This window comes from Phaethon aethereus (assembly GCF_964289735.1).
Source record: "Phaethon aethereus genome assembly, chromosome: 3".
NCBI classification, from domain to species: Eukaryota; Metazoa; Chordata; class Aves; order Phaethontiformes; family Phaethontidae; genus Phaethon; species Phaethon aethereus.
The window spans coordinates 129939635-129958389 of record NC_138576.1 but is presented as its reverse complement, the minus strand read 5'-3'; the positions used below and the strand labels follow the sequence as shown (position 1 = coordinate 129958389).

General features: G+C 50.4%; 1 protein-coding gene across 1 annotated transcript in view; it reads right to left on the bottom strand.

Moving 5' to 3' along the window:
- SLC24A3 (solute carrier family 24 member 3) overlaps nt 1-18755 on the bottom strand; it is a gene marked incomplete at both ends in the record, with an annotated part of 173112 nt that overhangs the window by 49593 nt on the left and 104764 nt on the right. The window contains 3 exons of the mRNA XM_081997959.1: nt 2615-2718; nt 4644-4728; nt 10350-10424. Of these exons, the coding sequence (XP_081854085.1) occupies nt 2615-2718; nt 4644-4728; nt 10350-10424 (264 nt within the window). The remainder of the gene's footprint in view (nt 1-2614; nt 2719-4643; nt 4729-10349; nt 10425-18755) is intronic.

Below are 18755 nucleotides of genomic sequence, written 5' to 3'. Positions count from 1 at the left end.
GCAGGGCTGCATCACGCGCAATGGTTTCTTGGGAAGACAGATGCCATCACTCCGAACGTCCCTCCACCCCTTCCTTCTTCTTCATCCCAGCTTTATATACTGAGCGTGACGTTATATGATATGGAATATCCCTTTGGCCAGCCTGGGTCAGCTGTCCCAGCTGTGTCCCCTCCCAGCTTCCTGTGCACCCTGAGCCTTCTTGCTAGCAGGCCAGCACGAGAAGCTGGACAGCCCTTGACTACTTAGCAACAACCCAAAACATCATCAACGTTATCAACGTTTTCTCATCTCAAATCCAAAACACAGCCTCACACTAGCTTCTGTGAAGAAAATTAACTTTACCCTGGCTGAAACCAGGACACTGCTCTAACTGAGGTGGAGCACAGCAAGGAGCTTAGACCGACAGCCTGCCCATCACAAGGCAACTCAAAACCGAGACCCAGGTCCCCAGCAGAGTTGAAATCCAACCGCCAGCCAAATTCAGCACCTATGTTAGTGCATCTATAGAGACATTATTGATAATAAACTCAAATTCCTATTAATACTAACACAAAACAAAAAGATGAATGACACCAGTAAAACAGAATGACTTCTCGGTGAAGAGTTGAGAGTGGGAAAAAACGAAAAACGCAAACTAAACCAGAGTTTGATCTAGAATATTGGAATTATTTAAACTGAGGTTTCCTATTTGCTCGTTTAAATCATGATTCCACATAGCAACGTCAATCATTCCCGTCCTCACCCACCCTCTGTGGGCTAAACCGCAGCAAACAGAGGTTAAGTGACTTGATGAAACCGCACACGAATCACTAGCAGAGTCAGGGAAAACAAAGTTGGGACAAATCAGTCCAAATCTCAATTCTTGGCTTGAAACAGACTCGCAGACCACCCTTAGGATGACTTACAGCAGCCAGTCCCCCGCTTTGAGCCTCTGAAAGCCACCACACCTGGCAGGCTGAAAGCATTTATGAGAGCGTTTCGGCTGTGTTATATCCTTCAGAAACAAACATCTCCCACCTGCAAATGGTCTCTCGAGAAGACTGACATTCTCCATCAACCCCCAAACTCTAGCAAACCTTTTCCACAGAAAGCTATGATTTGTAGCTAGCTTTTTAGCAGGCTTGAGGCACGCAATCGATACCATGGAGAGTAAAAATCAGAAGAACTAGCTCCTCTGCCATCGTGCTAAAGAATTAATCATCTTCATTTGCTTGAAAAAAGCAACCCGAGCAAAAAGTCCTACTGATGACAGGAGAGCACCTCTGGGGAACACAGCTTCATGCCCTGGGAAAATTGGTCATTAAAAATTGGTCTGAATCAATTGGGCTTTCACAGTAAGGGCTACAGTAGAACCACTACCATACTGAGCACATGTAGCTTCCAGCTGCGTGTTCCCATGCAAATCAAGGGAGCTTAGGTGGCTAGAAAGTTCTGCCGTGGCTCTTACTGAAGCCTGCCCATTGTGAAAATGTCCACCTTCATCCTGAACAAGTTCACTGCTAATGCAAATAAAACTGAATTACAGACTTTCCCAGGAAAGCCCAATCTCTCTGCGTGCTTTCTCATACTGACCAAGTTATCCAGGCCCCTTCTCGTAAGTTCTTCCAGAGCTAGTTATCCTGCTGCCCTGCGCTGATAATGTTATCCTGCTTCTCCTCTTAACAAGTAAGCCTGCACAGTAACATTTCAAAGAACATTTTATGAGGTTGTAAGAATACCGGGCATGTTGGCAAGTGCTAAGGTGAATGCAGATTCAGATATTTAATTATACAGTCAATCATGTCTGCAATTTAGACAGCAGCTCAGATCTCACAACTTAATTACTTTAATTTCAGATGAATAGCTTGTGTTGTCATAAGTAGTTTGACGTGCTGGAAAACAGAACTTATGCTAAGAATGGACAGCCTTATGCTAGTGAGGAAAAAAGTTGGGGCATCCTTGGAAGTATCCAAAACGTGACTGGACAAGGCCCTGAACAACCTGATCCAAAAATCAGGCCTGCTTTGAGTTGGGGGGCTTGGGGTGGTGAGGGCTTTGGATCAGAGACCTCCAGAGGTCCCTTCACATAAGCCATTCTGTGATTCTGGATATAAATAATGAGATAAACTACAAGTCAAGACTGTATCTTTCCTATACAACTTCGTAAGTCATGCTGGTCACCAACAACGTTGTGCCATGTATCCGAGACTATCCTGCACAAAGGCAGCATCTTTTCTGATGCTCCAGAAGTGTCAGCATTCTTTCAGAGGCATCTTGCATGATAAAGTGCATTTTTACCAGCCAGAGGCACAGACATTTCCTGGCTCCTTTGGTCTAAAAGAACCAGATACAAACGTCATGATGCATTTTTCAATAGCTACCAAGAGGACGTGTTAAATAAGCAACTTTTATTCCTTTGACCACCCACATATCTTGGGCAGCTTAAAATGCCGGAGTTGACATTTGCTGTTCTTCTTTTCACTTAAAAAATGCAAGAGGAATAGCATAGGGCCCTATTAAAAAGAATAAAGCCAGAGAAATGTGTGGCAAGGTTGTGAACCTGGCAGCTGATTTCACAGTACAGCCGAGGCGCGGGACGATGCAAGAACTGTTACGAATCATTAAATGCTCTTACCTGTCCTGCAAAAAGCCCACACACGCCGATAATACAGAGAATGTTAAATACTGCCGAGCCTACGATGGTTCCAACGCCCACGTCTCCTTTTGTGATAAAAACACCTGAAAAACAAGTTCAAGGCAAGCTGTGTAAATTGGAAAGGGCAGATTTTTTCCACAAAAAATTGCAGACCTCACACCCCATTAATGAAGCTAAAGGCGTGTAACAGTTCCGCCCCTTTTTTTCATATTTAATATGGCAGCTTTCAGGGAAAGGTACTAGGGTGAATAAAGGTGGCAGAACTCGCTTTCTGAAGGGACCTGGATAGATTGTCTAATGAAAAGCGAACTCCTTAGACCTGCCTAAGTCACCAACCTCCTGGTCTTGTGATCCAACATCATGGCAATACACATCATTAAAGAGAGTAAGCTCTGTGGGAGCAGCTGGTCAGACACAAACCCGCAGGAAATTACCTCCCGTAAGACATCCCCTCACCAATACCCTGCTTTTCCCCATATCCCCATCCCTACCGGCTTCAAGAGGCAAGTAGAAGCCTGAGCCGGAGCCGATTCAGAGCTGCTTGGCCACTCGCTGCTCGCAAGCTGAATGTTGCCTCTCAGGATGAGTTACGGGGTACGCTACAAGCTCCTTTCAGAGCTCCTCTGTTAAATTTGGTTAAAATTGGCCAATGAGGTTAATAATGAGGGAGATGAACTGACAGACACATGCATCGTGGTACTGCACAAAATTCTTTCCTTAGGAAGTCAGCCTAAAAATAACACTCCATCTCCTGCTAGCTGTCAGTCTGTTTAAATTCAGCGCTTGCTTTTAAGGTTCCAACGGTATTTATGTGGCCAGTATACATAGTTTAGATATTTTTTTCCACTTTACCCTTTTCTCAGAAACGTGTTACGCAGCAGCAGTCACCCGCCAAGTCACACTCAGTATCGGGCGGATTACACCACAGCAAGATAATGATCCGACCGTTAGGGCTTCTCCAAGCTGCCTGAAGGAGTCCCGTTTTATTTTCACCCTGCTACTGCACTACCCTTCTCTGGAATATAACCCCCAACTTGGCCCAATTTAAGTTCCTACATTCTGAGGTTTTGCCTGTGTACTGGGATCTCTCTGCAGAGCGTGCAGCTTTGCGTGAATTAATGTGTGCTTCGCATCTGATAGCTGTGACTGAAACAGCAGTACCTTCTAGAGAAAGCATCTAAGCTGAGAATAATTCCCCTCGGAGATAGAGAGCCTGCCTTAGCCTCCCAACTGCTGCTCTGATCATCACCTAGCAGTGGAGATGTGGATGAGTAAAACTGCAAGATCACTCTCCCCTTGTGCCAGGTAGTGTATGTACAGCATCATTTTATAACAGCTGATATAAAATGTCAGTCCCCTCTTAGCCCAAGGCTGTCAAAGGACCACACGAGTTTCCCGGGTTCCACACGCGTGAGGACCGCTGAATCCCTCGATCGCACTTCCCGTAAGCAGAGAGTTGCTTCGGTAGCGTGATGCTCCGACCAACTTGTTGCTGTGAGAAAGCATTTCAAACCCGCTTCTCCTCCCCGCTCTGGCTTTCCCCAGAGGGAAGTGGTGTTAGAAGCCTAACCAGAGCGGAGATGACGGCAGAGAACCTGCAGCTGAGGGCATGAAGAGTTCGCCTGGGTACCAACCCCGGCGGCCGGGGTGCCTCCTTCGCGCCCTGCCCTGCGGACAGCGTGGCAGGCAGCGCCGGCGGGCGGGCAGGCTGCAGGGCAGAGCTCGGCGCCGCGCAGGTCGGCTGTGCTACAGTGAGGCAGGCTAACGGACAGCTAAGGTGAACGGCCTGCTGGCCCTGGCTTAACGGGGTCTGATCAAACCACTTCCAAGGCAGCCCTGCTGTGGGATAACGGCGCTTTTTCAGAGCCGCCTCATCTCGCCAGGATCCCCCACGACTAGTCCCGTGTGTGCCCGCGAGGAGAGGGCTGGGTGTTAGAAGGAACGTTTCAACTCCGAACAACAGCCAGGGAAACGCGGCGGTCCCGGGAAGCAGCAGCGGGTTAGTTACCTATGACAGATGTAAACAACTCAGGAGCAGAGCTTCCCGCTGCCATGAAAGTTGCCCCAGCCACATCTTCGCTAAGATGCAAGCGCTGCAGAAAAACACATCAGAGTCATTGATTACAACACTGAGAGGCTGAAGGAATTCGACTAGAAACGTTAAACTGTCCGCCAAGAATGGGAAACTGCCAATATGTGTGAAGTTTTATGTTAATAAAGTTCAAGTGTAGGGGAAAAAGTCACCGCAGACATCGGCTGTTTACGCTAGCATCTCCCGGTCGAGAGGGGAGGTCGTGGCTCTGATACCCTTTGCGGAGGAGGGAAGGAACAGCACTCTGGACACCAGCGAGGCAGCTTCACCGGTCAGGGCTCTCCGTCTCCTCCGTGACCCCAGCATTACAAACCTTATCTCACCTCCTCTGGTCTGCAAAGGGCAGGGCTGGAGCTCAGGCTTGGTTCACCCCCAGCCGCCTTCCCTGGTACCATTTCAGCCCGGGCCATGTAACCTCACCTCGGCCCCTTTCCCTGGGATCACCACGGAGGATACTTACCCCCTACAGTCTTCCCCGAGCAGTGCCCCGGGACGACCTGCGACAGGGGTTTCTGGAAGGGAGGGGACCCGCGACTCTATGAAAACCGCCCTGGCACACGCCGTCTCCGAAGATGTACTTGGTTAATTACTTCCTCTCTGTTTCCTGCGTCCCCACTGCTCCGTCTGCACAAGTCACCGTTCAGCAAACGCGACAAGGCTGTTACGGACCACATGCCTTGCTGGCACCTTCCACCGCTTACTGAGCGGCTAAGAAAAGCCTCCCCCCGCCCCCCGCCATAACTGCTGAGCTGTTACTACACAAAGCCGGCTGGCTCGCTCGCGGGCGAGCCTGCGGCTGCCACCTGGGAGCCAGGGGCAAACAGCGGAGGGCGGCGGGGCCGCTTCCCCGGCAGGACCGGCTGCTTGAAGCGGCACGCCCAGGCTGGCAGCACAGAGGAAGCCTTCCTCTCCCGCTCCCCGCTGTAGCGGCGCTGCGTTTCTCTGCAGCTTGATCGTTGCCGACGTACATTTGCACAGAGACGAGATGGCAGGAATCCTCCCACCACCCTTATCTGGATTGAAGATGCCACAAAGGATACTCTATGCCCGTAAGAGAAGGTTACTCTATCCACCGGCCACACACATATTACAAAAAAATTTTGAACATATGTTAAGGGGAGAAGGAAAAAGGAAAAGATGTGCCCTCTCCGGGAATGCTTTTTAAGCGGCAGACCACAGCATCGCTGCACTGCTGTAAAAGCTTGTGGAAGCTGATTAAACACAGCTTTATGGAAAATTATTTTAAATAGCCTTAAAACTATTGTAGCAGAAGTTCACAGGACTAGAAGTAGATTCCCAAAGGCCACTTTCTTCTGCAGGAATCTCTGTGGAAATACAGAAAGAGTCATCCTACAATAGCTGGTCTGCAACTCGATGGTGTCTTTTGAAAGAAAAGACCATCAGCCAAGGAAACCAGCTCTGCTGCCTTCTGAGGGGATGGCTTAATTTAAAGCTCCAGTAGGTTCCCTCGGGGATAGTTCCTAGGTAATTTATTGCAATGCATATGACGATTTAGTTCATACAATGGAGCAGAAAATACAGCACACTATGTAGGAGGCAAAAATGTGTTCTCTGGTATTTGCAGACAAATGTTTGCCGTTAACTATGACGTTAGCGGCGTCATGTGGACACTGTAACACCAATAACAGCGAGTAGCTGGGCAAACGCAAGTACAAGCTATTTTAGAAAACAAATGAAGATCAGGGCTTTATTTTAAGTACATCTGAACCAAGATAGAATGTGAATGTCTACCACAGCAAGTGTTCTGGAACAAATTCTCATCGCAACACAGGCGTCTGTGAGCACAAACACCTTGTTGGTTTAACTCAACAACCACTTTCCAAACTAGATGAAGCTAAGCCAGAAAAAGGGCATTAATCTTAGAATTAGTGCATCTAAACTGTGAGCAACTGTAGAATAACTATTGGTTGATCGCCAAGACCAAAAAAGCCTCAGGCAGGAGGTCTGAATTCTCAGCAGGTGACGGAGGAGGACTGGGGTGGTCTTCTCCCTCACAAAGCAGCCCAGGCCCTCCAAGTCAGCCTACTCATTTCAGAGGGTCTTTATGTGGGGAGAGTATTGGTTGGTGTGAGCAATGGTGGTAGCATCTGCTGTCACCAGGCAGCGACAAAACCTTCCCCTTCCTAGAAAAATAGGCAAGAGTGAATACTACCAAAGGCTGCAGAGGCCTCTGCGAAGTGAACCGAGCCTTTTCCCATGCATTCTTGAGTGCTAACATCAAGGACAAACCACGAAAAGCTGGATGTTTGAAGACAAGCCATTCTGGACTGATATAATCAAAAGTAGTTGGATCAGGAAACAGGAATGCGTATTTCTTTAGCTATCATGTAATTACAGAACTGCTTAATTATGCATAAAATACATAAATAAAGGGCCTTGAATGCCCCCAGTGGTCACCTATGGGGTGCGAAAAACCTTTTTTCAGGAAAGAATCTAGTAGGAGCAATAGGAATAGTAAAATTCTGATCTATTTACATGACCCATTTCGATAATCTCTAACAACACAGTATCTTTTCCTGGACAGCAACTTCTTAATACAAGTATGCCAGATCTAGTGCTCTATTGCTAAGTTTTCTCTTTCGCACACAACCGAATAAAATTTGTTATTATCATCTTATTTAATTGGTGGTGTTGGGCAACACAATGGTTCAGAACCAATAAAGCACATGAGGAGTTGTTATGTACCGTTGAGAAGGCAACAAATAACCAAAAAGTAAAGATCTGGTCAAGTGAAAGTAGCCTTCTAAGACCCAGGGGCTTGTAAATAGTATGTTAAAGTCACACGGGGAGGGTGTTTGCTTTTTAGACATCAGATATCTGTACAAACCCAAACACATCTGAGAACTTGCCAGAAGAACAAATGGCACCGTAATTCTGACACTTTTAGCTCTATAACCAACCTTCTGGGGCAGGTGGAGGGATGTACCTATAGAAAGCTAATGACAGTAAAAGTAGAGGGACTTCTCCAGTCCGTGAGACTCTCGTTTGTGATTTTTTTTTTGTTTACCACCAGTAAAGTTAGAAACCATTAACACCGTGCACGGTGTTTCTTATCACGATTTGTAAATAGTCGAGGACCACCTTTTCTACTGACCAGTGCAGGAAACAAAGGTGCAGAGAAGCGATGGAGCTTGTCCAAGGTCACTCGGAGAGTCCATGGCAGAGCTGTAACAGGAGCTAGCGCTCCACAGACCCAGCTCAGACCTCTGTGCCATTAGCAAGGCCTCTAATCAAACTACGCTCGTAGATGGAGCAACCTGATCTAGTTGAAGATGTCCCTGCTCATTGCAAGGGGGTTGGACAAGATGGCCTTTAAAGGTCCCTTCCAACCCAAAGATTCTAAGATTCAATAGGATGTAACAGTGCTCAGTCAAGAGAAATAATAATCTCCCTCAACCTCCTGGCTCCAACTGTGTCCCTCTGGGTGGCAGGCCTGCCCTTGGACATGTCAACGGCACCCCAAAATACAAGCCTGTCTTGGACACCGCGTACTCAGCTCAGGTTTCGTTCATCTACAGTGACCTGGGTTGGCCTTCTAGTCCCACGTTTCCCAGCAGGGTTCCCTTGCTCAGGAGAGGGGAGCTTAAATAACTCAGCATGCGTACATCTCCAGCATCTCCATCCCCAACATCTCCACTCCCTCCCCCTGAACCTCGCAGTGGCTTTCCCTAGATTCAGCCCTAGAGGGTGGAGCAACTTTGCAGGACAGAAGCTTCTGCCTTGCGTCGTCACCTTTCAGTTACCTGACCAAAATAGCGGGATTTCCCAGGGACTTTGTTTTTTGACGGTGCAGAAAAGGCTTGTATGGCAGGGTGCTGAACTACAAATATCGGGTTAGTTTAGGGGCAACTTCCACAAGAGCTGTCAGCACAAATGATTTCTCCCGCCATCTCCCACACCTCCTCCCAGCGCCGGGCACAGCCTGTGCCCTGATGAGCGACACTTACTGCCAGGCAGATCAGCAGCCGCCTGCTCCAGCTGACAGAGACGCCTTGTTGGCAAGACCAAACTGTATTTTCTACATGAAAAGATTTCATTGCCTGAGATTGACACTGGAGAGGGCTGGCAGTCACTTCGGGCACATGGTCTGCGTTCACCCTGTAGCTGTCCGAGCTGATTTAGGCTAACACGTATTCCTTGTCTTCTAAAATTTCAGCATGCCAACCTTAGCAAAAGAGGGACAGAGTCCCTCGCAACTGCTGGAAGTGTTCAAGAGCTTCTTTACAGCTGGCTTAGCTGTCCCTGTGGCTTTATAGCTTCTACCAACACAACGCCAGGTATGAAACTCATGACTTTGAAGGCAAGATCCACAATTTCTACCAGGGTAAATCACCAGAGGTTTTAATTTATGTCTGCTAAGGGTAGGGCCTAGTGCTTTTGAAGAGACATCTGCAAAGACACACAAACATGAGGCAACAACAGCTATCACGCTGTGAACAGTCGGAGCACCTGGAGAGCCATCAGCCTGTGAACTCTTGCGCTGGGCACCGCACAAGCAAAGCCGAAAGGCGCCGGGAAGAGAGCGCGCTGCACATCTGAAGCACCCCGAACCTAAAGGAAGGCTTCATTCTAACCAAAGTCCATGCAGCCAAACCCAGCTCTGGCACGGGTCTGCTCAGGGCAGTCCTGCTCTGGCCAGGCAGCTCTCCCTGCTGGCGGCTGTACCGACAGCCGGTAAGCCCCAGCATGAACGCACCAGCGGCGTGCAGGTCCTCACCAGCTGGGCAGTGAGAGTAGGAGGGACGGGGGCCAGGGCTACACAGGCAGCCGGCCGACAGCTTGGCATCTCTCCCTCCCCTGGGTGTTTTTTTGGGTTTGGGTTGTTGTGTTTAAATACCGACACATCTAAACGCTCTTGTGCATTTTTTACTTCCCAGCCTAACACTTGGGAGGTTTCTAAGTTTTAAGTTAACGGTATATGAAACTCAGAAACACCCAATGATCAGTATTTCCACGCAAAAGTCAAGAGGTAAAAGGTTATCATCTTCCAAGTCCCAGGAGAGCAGAGTGACATGCCCGAAGCTGTAACTGCACCAACGTGCTGTTCCCTGCAAGGGCAACGAACAACGTCCCAACCCTCTCGCTGTCTCCGATGGCTGGATCCTACCTCAAGGGTAGGGTTTCTCAGCCAGACAGGCAGGAGCACGTCAGCAGCGAGCGGCAGAGCAGAGGACAAGCTAACAAGCTCTGCTGGGCTTATTACCTGGAGAGCCACGCTGCAGCGAGCCCCGCCGGAGAGCCTGCAGCGCGGGGCTGAGGCTGGGAATCACTGCTCTCGAGAATGTGTTTTTCACTATGTTATAAATTGCCTCCATTTTTAAGTAGTGGTATGATGCACATATAGGAATCGTTATTTGAGAGGCGACTGCTTTTAAGAGGGAGCATCAGGCAAGTTTACCCACCAGTGGACTCCCAGCCCATCTCCTGCGAGTGGGACCACAAAGCTGAGCCAACGCACACACGTGGTGCTGAGCACCTAAAGAAGCAGCAGGGGAACACTCTGAGACAGCAGTAAATACACTGTTATCACATTCTGAGCCTCTCAAGGAGAACTGCTGCTAAAGCAGCACCCAAGCTTACGTATCATCTTCTAATACTTACTTCGCAAATCTTTTCCAACGAAGGGACAAAGAAGTCATCGCAGACAATTGCCAAAGCATAAAACATATACACGGCCTGCAAAAGAAAAGAGAAAATGTTGAGTCTGGAGATTGTCAAGCAGAAATGAACTGCAGCGTCCCAACTCGTCTTAGGTTTGCTTTGGTATATACTTCTTAAAAAAATAAAAAGCTCTTGCACAAAGAATTCATGGGGCTCTCTGGGATTTAATAGAAAGATCATGAAATATTTATCCAAAAGTTCTTACAAGCTATCAAAAGCTGCCAACATTTTATCATCATAAAGATGACTTTTTTTTTTTTTTAAATTCTCTGGATATTGCTAAGCCACACTTAAGTATTTTTGCCTTCCTTCCCCCCCCCCCCCCACCGTTGCACAGCGCAAGGCTTTTTTATGAATGCATTCTGTGAAAATCTAGACCCTGGAGGAGTAATTTTTGAAATGCTAGTGTTTTGAAAAAGGGGAAAGCAGTTTGTTTCCTGCAACTGAAGTGCCTTGCTGTGTCATCTGGGACCCCGGTGATAATTCTTGCTGAATTCCACATAGGACCAACTTCCAAATGACTGAAACCCAAGGGGGAGCACGAGACTTGAAAGGACACCTTGCAAATCAACTATTCAATTTCACGCAAGAAGCATTTAATCTGTATTTCTGTCTCATTAAGCAGGAAGCCATTTCTGTATTATTAAACAGAACCTGCTAGGGCCTGAGCTCTGCCTGAGAGCCAAATGGCTCAGCGTGGCTTACATCCGTGCAGCTAAGCCCTCCTCCTCCCCACGGAGGGTAACCTGGTCCATACTGCCCAGGGGAAAGGACCTCTGTCCCCTGACACGACTCATGCCCTGGCACTGGATGGGAAAATGCTCGCGGGCGTAGGGAAAAACCGGGTGAAGAGCGTGCCAGCTACCTCACAGAGCACGCCATCGTAGCCAGGCTTGTGCCCGTGTCCCAGCCCGCTCTAGGTTCCCGGCGCAGACACGTCCGAGGCCAGCCAGGCTACTCTTGCACCACCTTAGGCAAGCTTACACCCGTGCTAAAGGAACAGAGCCAGAGATACAGAGAACCAGAGGAGTAAGGGCATCGCCCCAACAGGGTAGCCCTGCCCGCGCTGCCCAGAGGACACGCCGCCGAGAGGAGGGCTGCCCCCGGCGTGCCGCGGCGAAGTTTTAAAGCCAAGTGCCCTGTGCAGCGGGGAAGTGGGAGAGAAGAGGGGACAACGGCACTCTCTGAGGACCTGCAGGACAGGCCAGCGCTCGTCCCTCGCAGCACTGCTCGGGGTCAGGTACGAAGCCCATCTGTCACAGCTGGCATCCCCGCAGGAACTACAAAACGATCCGTCCGCACGTGCTACCAGAAACCCGCAGCAGAGCGAGCCTGCGCTACCATCTTGGATCTCGTTCCCAGCAGAATACAGCACCAGCAGAGGTTTATTTCTTGCTACGTACTTGTGAAGGCGCGCACGCGCAGGAGAGGTCCTTACATTTCGGGCACGTAAACAGAGAGGCGAGGCTCAGGGCGCGAACCTGGAACAGACTGCACCGCAGCAGCTGCGCACAAACGCGCCGGGCCCAAAGAGAGGGGAGGCGAAAGGCTGCGCGCGGTGAGGCAGGAGAGACGAACACCTGAGCTCGCCTCCCCAACACCCCCGCCGGGAGTTCGCTGGCCGCCTCCGGCAGAGGTGGGACCCTGCGAGGGGCTGCAGGGCCACTGCTCCCGCGCAGCCAAGGAAATTCCGTCCCCCCACGTCACCGCGTGGCACGGGGTCCCCGCACTCGGAGATCGGCGTGCTGCTCCGCAGCAGCGTGTGTCGTTAAACCACGACAGCAAAGCGAGCATCACCCCCAGGCCCGCAGGGCGCGCTGCGCCGCGCAGCCCGCGGGCTGGCGCCCACAGCGGCTGCTGCGCTCCCGCGTGAGGATACGCCCTTTGTCCGACCTGATCGCATCAATCCCCCTCACACTGGACACGCGCTTCTCTGTACTATTTTGCTAGGTTTTCAGTGAGGGTAGTTGGTTTTTTTCGTCCTTTTTTTTTTTGAGGCAGAACTTCACACCTGTAGAGCTACCTGTACTGTGCCTGAAAGCAAAGAGCCCAAGAAAGAAGTCATTTCGGCACCCGGTCCAATAAAGCAGGTGAGCATGCACCTTTCTTTTTCACAGTATCTCTCACAGGCATTACAACATTATTTGTCTTTCCTCTCCCAAAGTGAGACAAAACCACTTTAAAGTTCAAAGATGGCTCCATCTTTTTGTAGCACCCGCCACGTACCACGACAGAATCGTTGCACTCTGTGTGTGTGTATTTGTGGGAAAACACTGTCTTAATCCTACGAAGCACAGAGTTATTACCACATCACTAACAGGATCCTCCTGCTTTGCTTGTCTTTGAAGTTTACTCTTGAAGCTCGGGTGATGGAAGGAGACCAGAGTATTTTTTTCTGAAGGGAAAGCAGCAATAAAAATGGCCTCTGGGTTTTTGCTCTTGTTTTAATTTTCCAAGAACAGGCTTAAATCCCCCAAATCCCCCAAAAACTCATGCTCTAACTCGCCAGAACTTAATTACAACTTCGCTGCAGAAAGCAAGCAATTTCTCTGAAAATCTCAGCCATGAAAACTTTTCAATCTCAAATATAATTCAAGTATATTTTTTTCAGAATTAGAGATGGGAATTTCACTGTAACGGCTGGTTTTGACACTATCTGGAAGATTCAGTGCTAGACTGTCGCTTTGGACAGTTTCTATGCTCCCTTGTCACTGCTCATAAACACAAAAAAATGTAACTTGCACTTTACGAAACTCTTACGCTGCACAATGGCCCAGAGGACCGTGAACAAAAGCACAAATCCAGGTCTACAACTCTGCCGGGCGCAGCAGAGACCTTGACCTTGCAGAGAGAGCACTCGCTGCTGACATGATACCAACAGATACCGTATGAGCGGAGGCAAAGGAAGCAAATGGCTCACAGACATTGTGCATCACAGGAAGAAGGATCAGAAACAGCCCCAGAGAGGTACGTGGCCAAATCCCGTTGAAACACAACGGATAGCGGGTACCCAGCTTCAGCCTGGAGTTTTTGATCTGCTAATCATATTAACCTGCAGTGGTTCACGCCATCATCTCCCTTCCCAAACACACAGCAATGCCTTTCAAAAACACTCCTCTCTACATCCTCACCCCTACGAACTGAGCGCATCCTCCGTATCTGGCGTAATTGGCAGTCACAGAGCGCAGGGCGTCATACGGTCGCTCCGGCTTCCTGCAATCCGCTGCTGCCGCGCCAGCCAAGCTCTCCCAAAGGGGGGGCAAGGCAATGGGGATGGAGAGAAGACAACAAACCAGAAGAGCACACACTCAAAAGCCAAACCAGGTCACGTCAGCATCCGCCTTCACACGTGGCACGCGTGCACAGTCTTTGCCTCCTGTCTGCCCTCACCGTTTTTTCAGATCGTGCAAAGCTGCCGCACCGTATGTGTTTGTATCGGCTCTGCGTGGCCAGGGTTTGGTAGCGGGGGGCTGCAGGGGCGGCTTCTGTGAGAAGCTGCTAGAAGCTTCCCCCATGTCCGACAGAGCCGGTGCCAGCCGGCTCCCAGATGGACCTGCCGCTGGTCAAGACTGAGCGCATCAGTGATGGTGGCAGCGCCTCTGGGGAACAAAGCTAAGCAGGGGAAAAAAACTGGGAACTGGCAACTCAGCCAGCGAGAGGAGCGAGAATGTGAGAGGAGCAGCCCTGCAGCCCCCAGCTCAGGGCAGGAGGGCTCCAGGTGCCGGAGCAGAGGTTCCCCGGCAGCCCCCGGGGAAGCCCCCGGGGAGGCCGGCTGTGCCCCTGCGGCCATGGAGCCCCACGGGGGAGCAGATCTGCACCCGCACCCGGGGAGGGCCCCACGCCGGAGCAGAGGGATGCCCGAAGGAGGCCGTGACCCCGTGGGCAGCCCGCGCTGGGGCCGGCTCCTGGCAGGGCCTGTGGCCCCGTGGGGAGAGAGAGGAGCCCCGGCTGGAGCAGGTTTGCTGGCAGGACCTGGGACCCCACGGGGGCCAGGCTGGAGCAGCCCGTTCCTGAAGGACGGCACCCGTGGGGGGGACCCGGGCTGGAGCAGCTCGTGAACCTTCTCTCCCCTGCCCAGCTGAGGAGGGGAGGGATGGAGCAGCTTTGGGGGCCCCTGGCTCCAGCCGGGGTCAACCCACCACAGCACTGCTCATCAGAAACACGATCAGGCTGGACAGACATCGGGTGCCAGACAACCATCAGTTTAAGTTTAGGAAAATCCTTCTAAGAGTTTTCAGATGAGCCTTCCAACGATGCGAGGGGCGGGTTTGCGGTGTCTCCAGCGCGAACAGGAACGGCAAGGCACATCCACGTCCCGGTAACCGTGGGCAGGTACAAAAGCTGTATCTCATTGCGTTCTGATTTTGAGAGGGCGCAACCACAACGCAAAAAGGTGACAAGGCAATTTTCTTTTGTCCACCCACGCTTACGCATTTGTAGGATAAGGCACAAGAGAAAAGGCAAACGGGGGACAGAAACGACGAAGGAGCAGTGAAAGCGAACGTGAAGAAGCCGCCACCACACCTTCTCTAACCCTCCTGGAGGCAGCGGGGAACGCCGTGCCGCCGGGCCTGCTGCAGGCACTGAGCCGAAGGCTGCTGCAGCCGGCAAGGTTACTGCGGGTGACTTCAAAAATTTTAACAGCGGGCCGATAGAACAGATCAGGCTGAAACCTGCCCTGACTTATATGATCGAGCATTTATTTTTAATGACCTCATTGCTGTCACAAATCTGGCTTTGGCTGGGAGTCTTCCCTACTTTTATTTAACTGGCTTGAGTGCAATACAGTATAAAGTGTCAAAATCTGAGGAGTATCTGGCTAGAAAACAGCTTGGTTCACAAACTAAAACACTGGCAACTCTTGGTAAGTGAATGCATGAGGACAGTAACTGTTAACTTTGTGGAAAGTTGTTTGGGTTTCTTTGGTGTTTTCTGTTTGTTTGTTTGTTTAAACAAACAAAACAAAACAAAGTTAAGAGTTTGGGCCAGCAGGAACACAACCAAAAAATTTAATTTTTTGTCAAGTCAGACTCGTAAAGATAGAGCCCAGATCCATTAAATAGTCAGCCCAGGCTATTTTATGTGGAAAGAAGCAAGACAGCCAGAATCAAGGCAAGCAAGCCTGTTCTGCATGTCGAATGCGGGGAATGCTTTCACATTTCGCAGCTGATAAGTGGTATCAGCTTCTACCTAAGTTAACTTGAAAATCCAGCAGAGTCCCATTGCCTCTGCCTTCAACACGGGCAAGTCTTTCCTCACAGGCACTGTGGGAGCAGCAGGCTCGGCACAACTAAGGAGAGCAGCAGGGCAGCACTTGCTGAAGCTCCTTCTCCCTGAAAACAGCCATGGGGGTAACGGTAGTAGCGGGGGGAATGCGGGTGTGCTACGGACAGAGCTGGAGCGTGACGTGTCACGGCAACAGGGGACAACGTGACGGACAGAACTCAAAAACGCAAGTCTCAGCCCCAGCATCATTTAGTTGTGTTCAGCTCGAGCGAAGACATGGAAGTCTTTAAACAGGCAACCTACTTAAAAGACACTGCCTCCCCAGAAGGATGTTAAAAAAATTAGAAAAATATAATGTCCCTGCATAAAAGGATTACAAATACCATATTACATTATGATTGATTTAAAAATTATATTCTAACAAGCAAGCATGAGAGAAGTAATTGCAATCTCTGCATCAAAGGAGATTAAATACCTTATTTGAAATACATGTTCCATTGCACAGGACATAAATGATAATTTTTCATGTTTGTCCAGCGGTCCTTTGAGTTTCCTGTGCCAGTCTTCATACTCAGATTAAAACTTGCTTTAGTGAACTAAAGCAAGCAGCTTTTCATAAGAAAGCTTCAACGCTGTAGGGGCCAGCAGTTGCCACTGCCCTGCCTTCTTCCCGAGACAGCTGGGAGAAGCAGAGGCGGCCGTCCCTGGCTGCTCCCCCTGCAGACCCCCCGCCCCAGGCACGGCCAAGGGCCATCACCGAAACCACTGTAACCAAGCATAGGGCTTTCCTCGATTCCGGCTGCGTTACAGAACCACCTACAACTCCATTATTGAACAGAAATGGGAAAAAAAACAACCCCGCACAACCAAAGGAGGAGCCCACAGAGTCCAAGTTCACTCAGCGCAGCAGCCCGTGTTACCATGAGGTGCCAAGCAGCAAGCTGTCTGTATCGGGCAGCATCGCTAAAGCAAGCATGTCCAGGGCGCTGGAAAATCATCACCCTAACGAGGCAGCTCCATGCCGCAGAAAGGCGATGTGGCTGGTTTTCGGCGCGCTGCAGAAGTAGATGAAGGCAGGATACATCCAGAGTGACCTACGTTTTGCGAGCGGCAGGTGCCCCGCCGGTGCCCCCGCTCCCACGGCTACACTGACCGATGGCGACGGAGAAGCACGAGCCACCTCCGAATGCAGACGCCACCCCAGCACCCCTGCTCCGCAAGGAGCTTGACCTCGACCACGCACACGCACGGACTCTTCACACTCGCAGCAACGCAACGCGTCCTGGCACCATATTCCGGATTTGCCCAGAGAAAGCTGGGAAAAGGGGAGCGGGGACCAGGGCAGAGCCTGGGCAGATGAAGGCTGGGCAGCGAGGAAGGAGAGAGCCCATCCCACCCAGGGAAACCCACAGCGGTCCCCAAATCCTCCCTGCTCTGCTGTCAGCAAAAACCTTACAAATTACTCGGTGAAGCCACTTCCCTCCCGTGTCTCGTGGAGGTGATGGGTGCCTGTCGCCCGGCGCCCGTGAGCACAGGAGGGCTGAGGCTCTGCACGGGCATCAGCACGCGTTGTCTTGAACGAGCTGCAATCCAGCACAACGCTACGAGAACGCCGAGACACTCGCCGCCTGGAACAACGTTACGGTTGCAAAGCGAGGCACTCAAGCGCTGGGGAGCTCCGGCTTGCAGGCTGCACGCCTGATCCTTTCGCAGTGAGCGGCACCAGGCTCCCAAAATCCAGACCCTGGCTCCCTCTCAGCTGAAGACCCCGAACCAGCGACTTGGCGGGGGTTACTGTCCGGAGCAGCATGCCCTCTTCTCAGACAGGACATGAAAATAATTAACAGCAGTGAAGCAATCAGCTGATGAGCTCCGAAGAAGTATCTAGGGGAAATTAAACACTATGGCTCCAAACCTGTGATGTGTTTTTAGTGGCCCACTTTTCCTTTAAACTGAAGTATTTTCAGCTCAGACCTAAAACTACTGCTAAACTGTTCCTGCCCAGTTTTTCCTAGATTTTTGCAGTGTTCAGGGATTTACTTCCATCTGTATGAAGCGTCAGATTGTACTGAGCAATTCTGCACAGCCCCGCCATGGGATCTGCTGGGGTTTTTGTGTTTTTACTTTTATTAAACCACAGGGAGAGGATGCCTTGGGAATCTCCTGCGAGGCCAGCTACCGCGCTCCCCCAAGGCCCCAGGCTATAGCATTTGCTCCCTGGTCCTCTGGCTTCTGTTTAACCAGCTTTACCTCCATGTCTTTCAGAAATAAACATGAAAGTATGGGCAAAGGGGGAGAGAGGAAAACACGAGTTTTTACTGAAATGTATAGAAACAGTCTAAGGGTCAATAAACATGAGAAGCATGATGATGACCTGCTAATCATCACTCTGTTGTTCTCCCTACCATTACAAGCCCCTTTGATTTTACAGTCCGGTTTCCTCAAACCCACGGAGAAATTCCAATGGAGACAATGCAACCCTGTGTCTATATCCTCCCCCCTCAAAGCGCATTTCTGTGCTCCGATTTGATCTCGGTTCAGCTCTGGGGCCCCCAACATAGGGACATGGACCTGTTGGACCAAGTCCAAAGGAGGACCATGAAGATGATCAGAGAGCTGGAGCACCTGAAGACAGGCCAAGAGAGTTGGGGTTGTTCAGCCAGGAGAAGAGAAGGCTCCGAGGAGACCTTATTGCAGCCGGCCAGTACCTGAAGGGGGCCTACAAGAAAGCTGGAGAGGGACTTTTTACAAGGGCATGTAGCGATAGGACAAGGGGTAATGGCTTTAAACTGAAAGAGGGTAGATGCAGATTAGATATAAGGAAGAAATTCTTCACTATAAGGGTGGCGAGGCACCAGAACAGGTTGCCCGGAGAAGTTGTGGATGCCCCGTCTCTGGAAGTGTTCAAGCCCAGGTTGGACGGGGCTCTGAGCACCCTGGTCTAGCGGAAGATGTCCCTGCCCATGGCAGCGGGGTTGGAACTAGGTGATCTTTAAGGTCCTTTCCAACCCAAACTCTTCTACTATTCTGTGATTCTATGATTTGGTAAGCATATCGCTGGAGAGTAAAAAGCAGAATTAAACATTTACCACCCCCATATGATGACAACCCCTTTCAAAC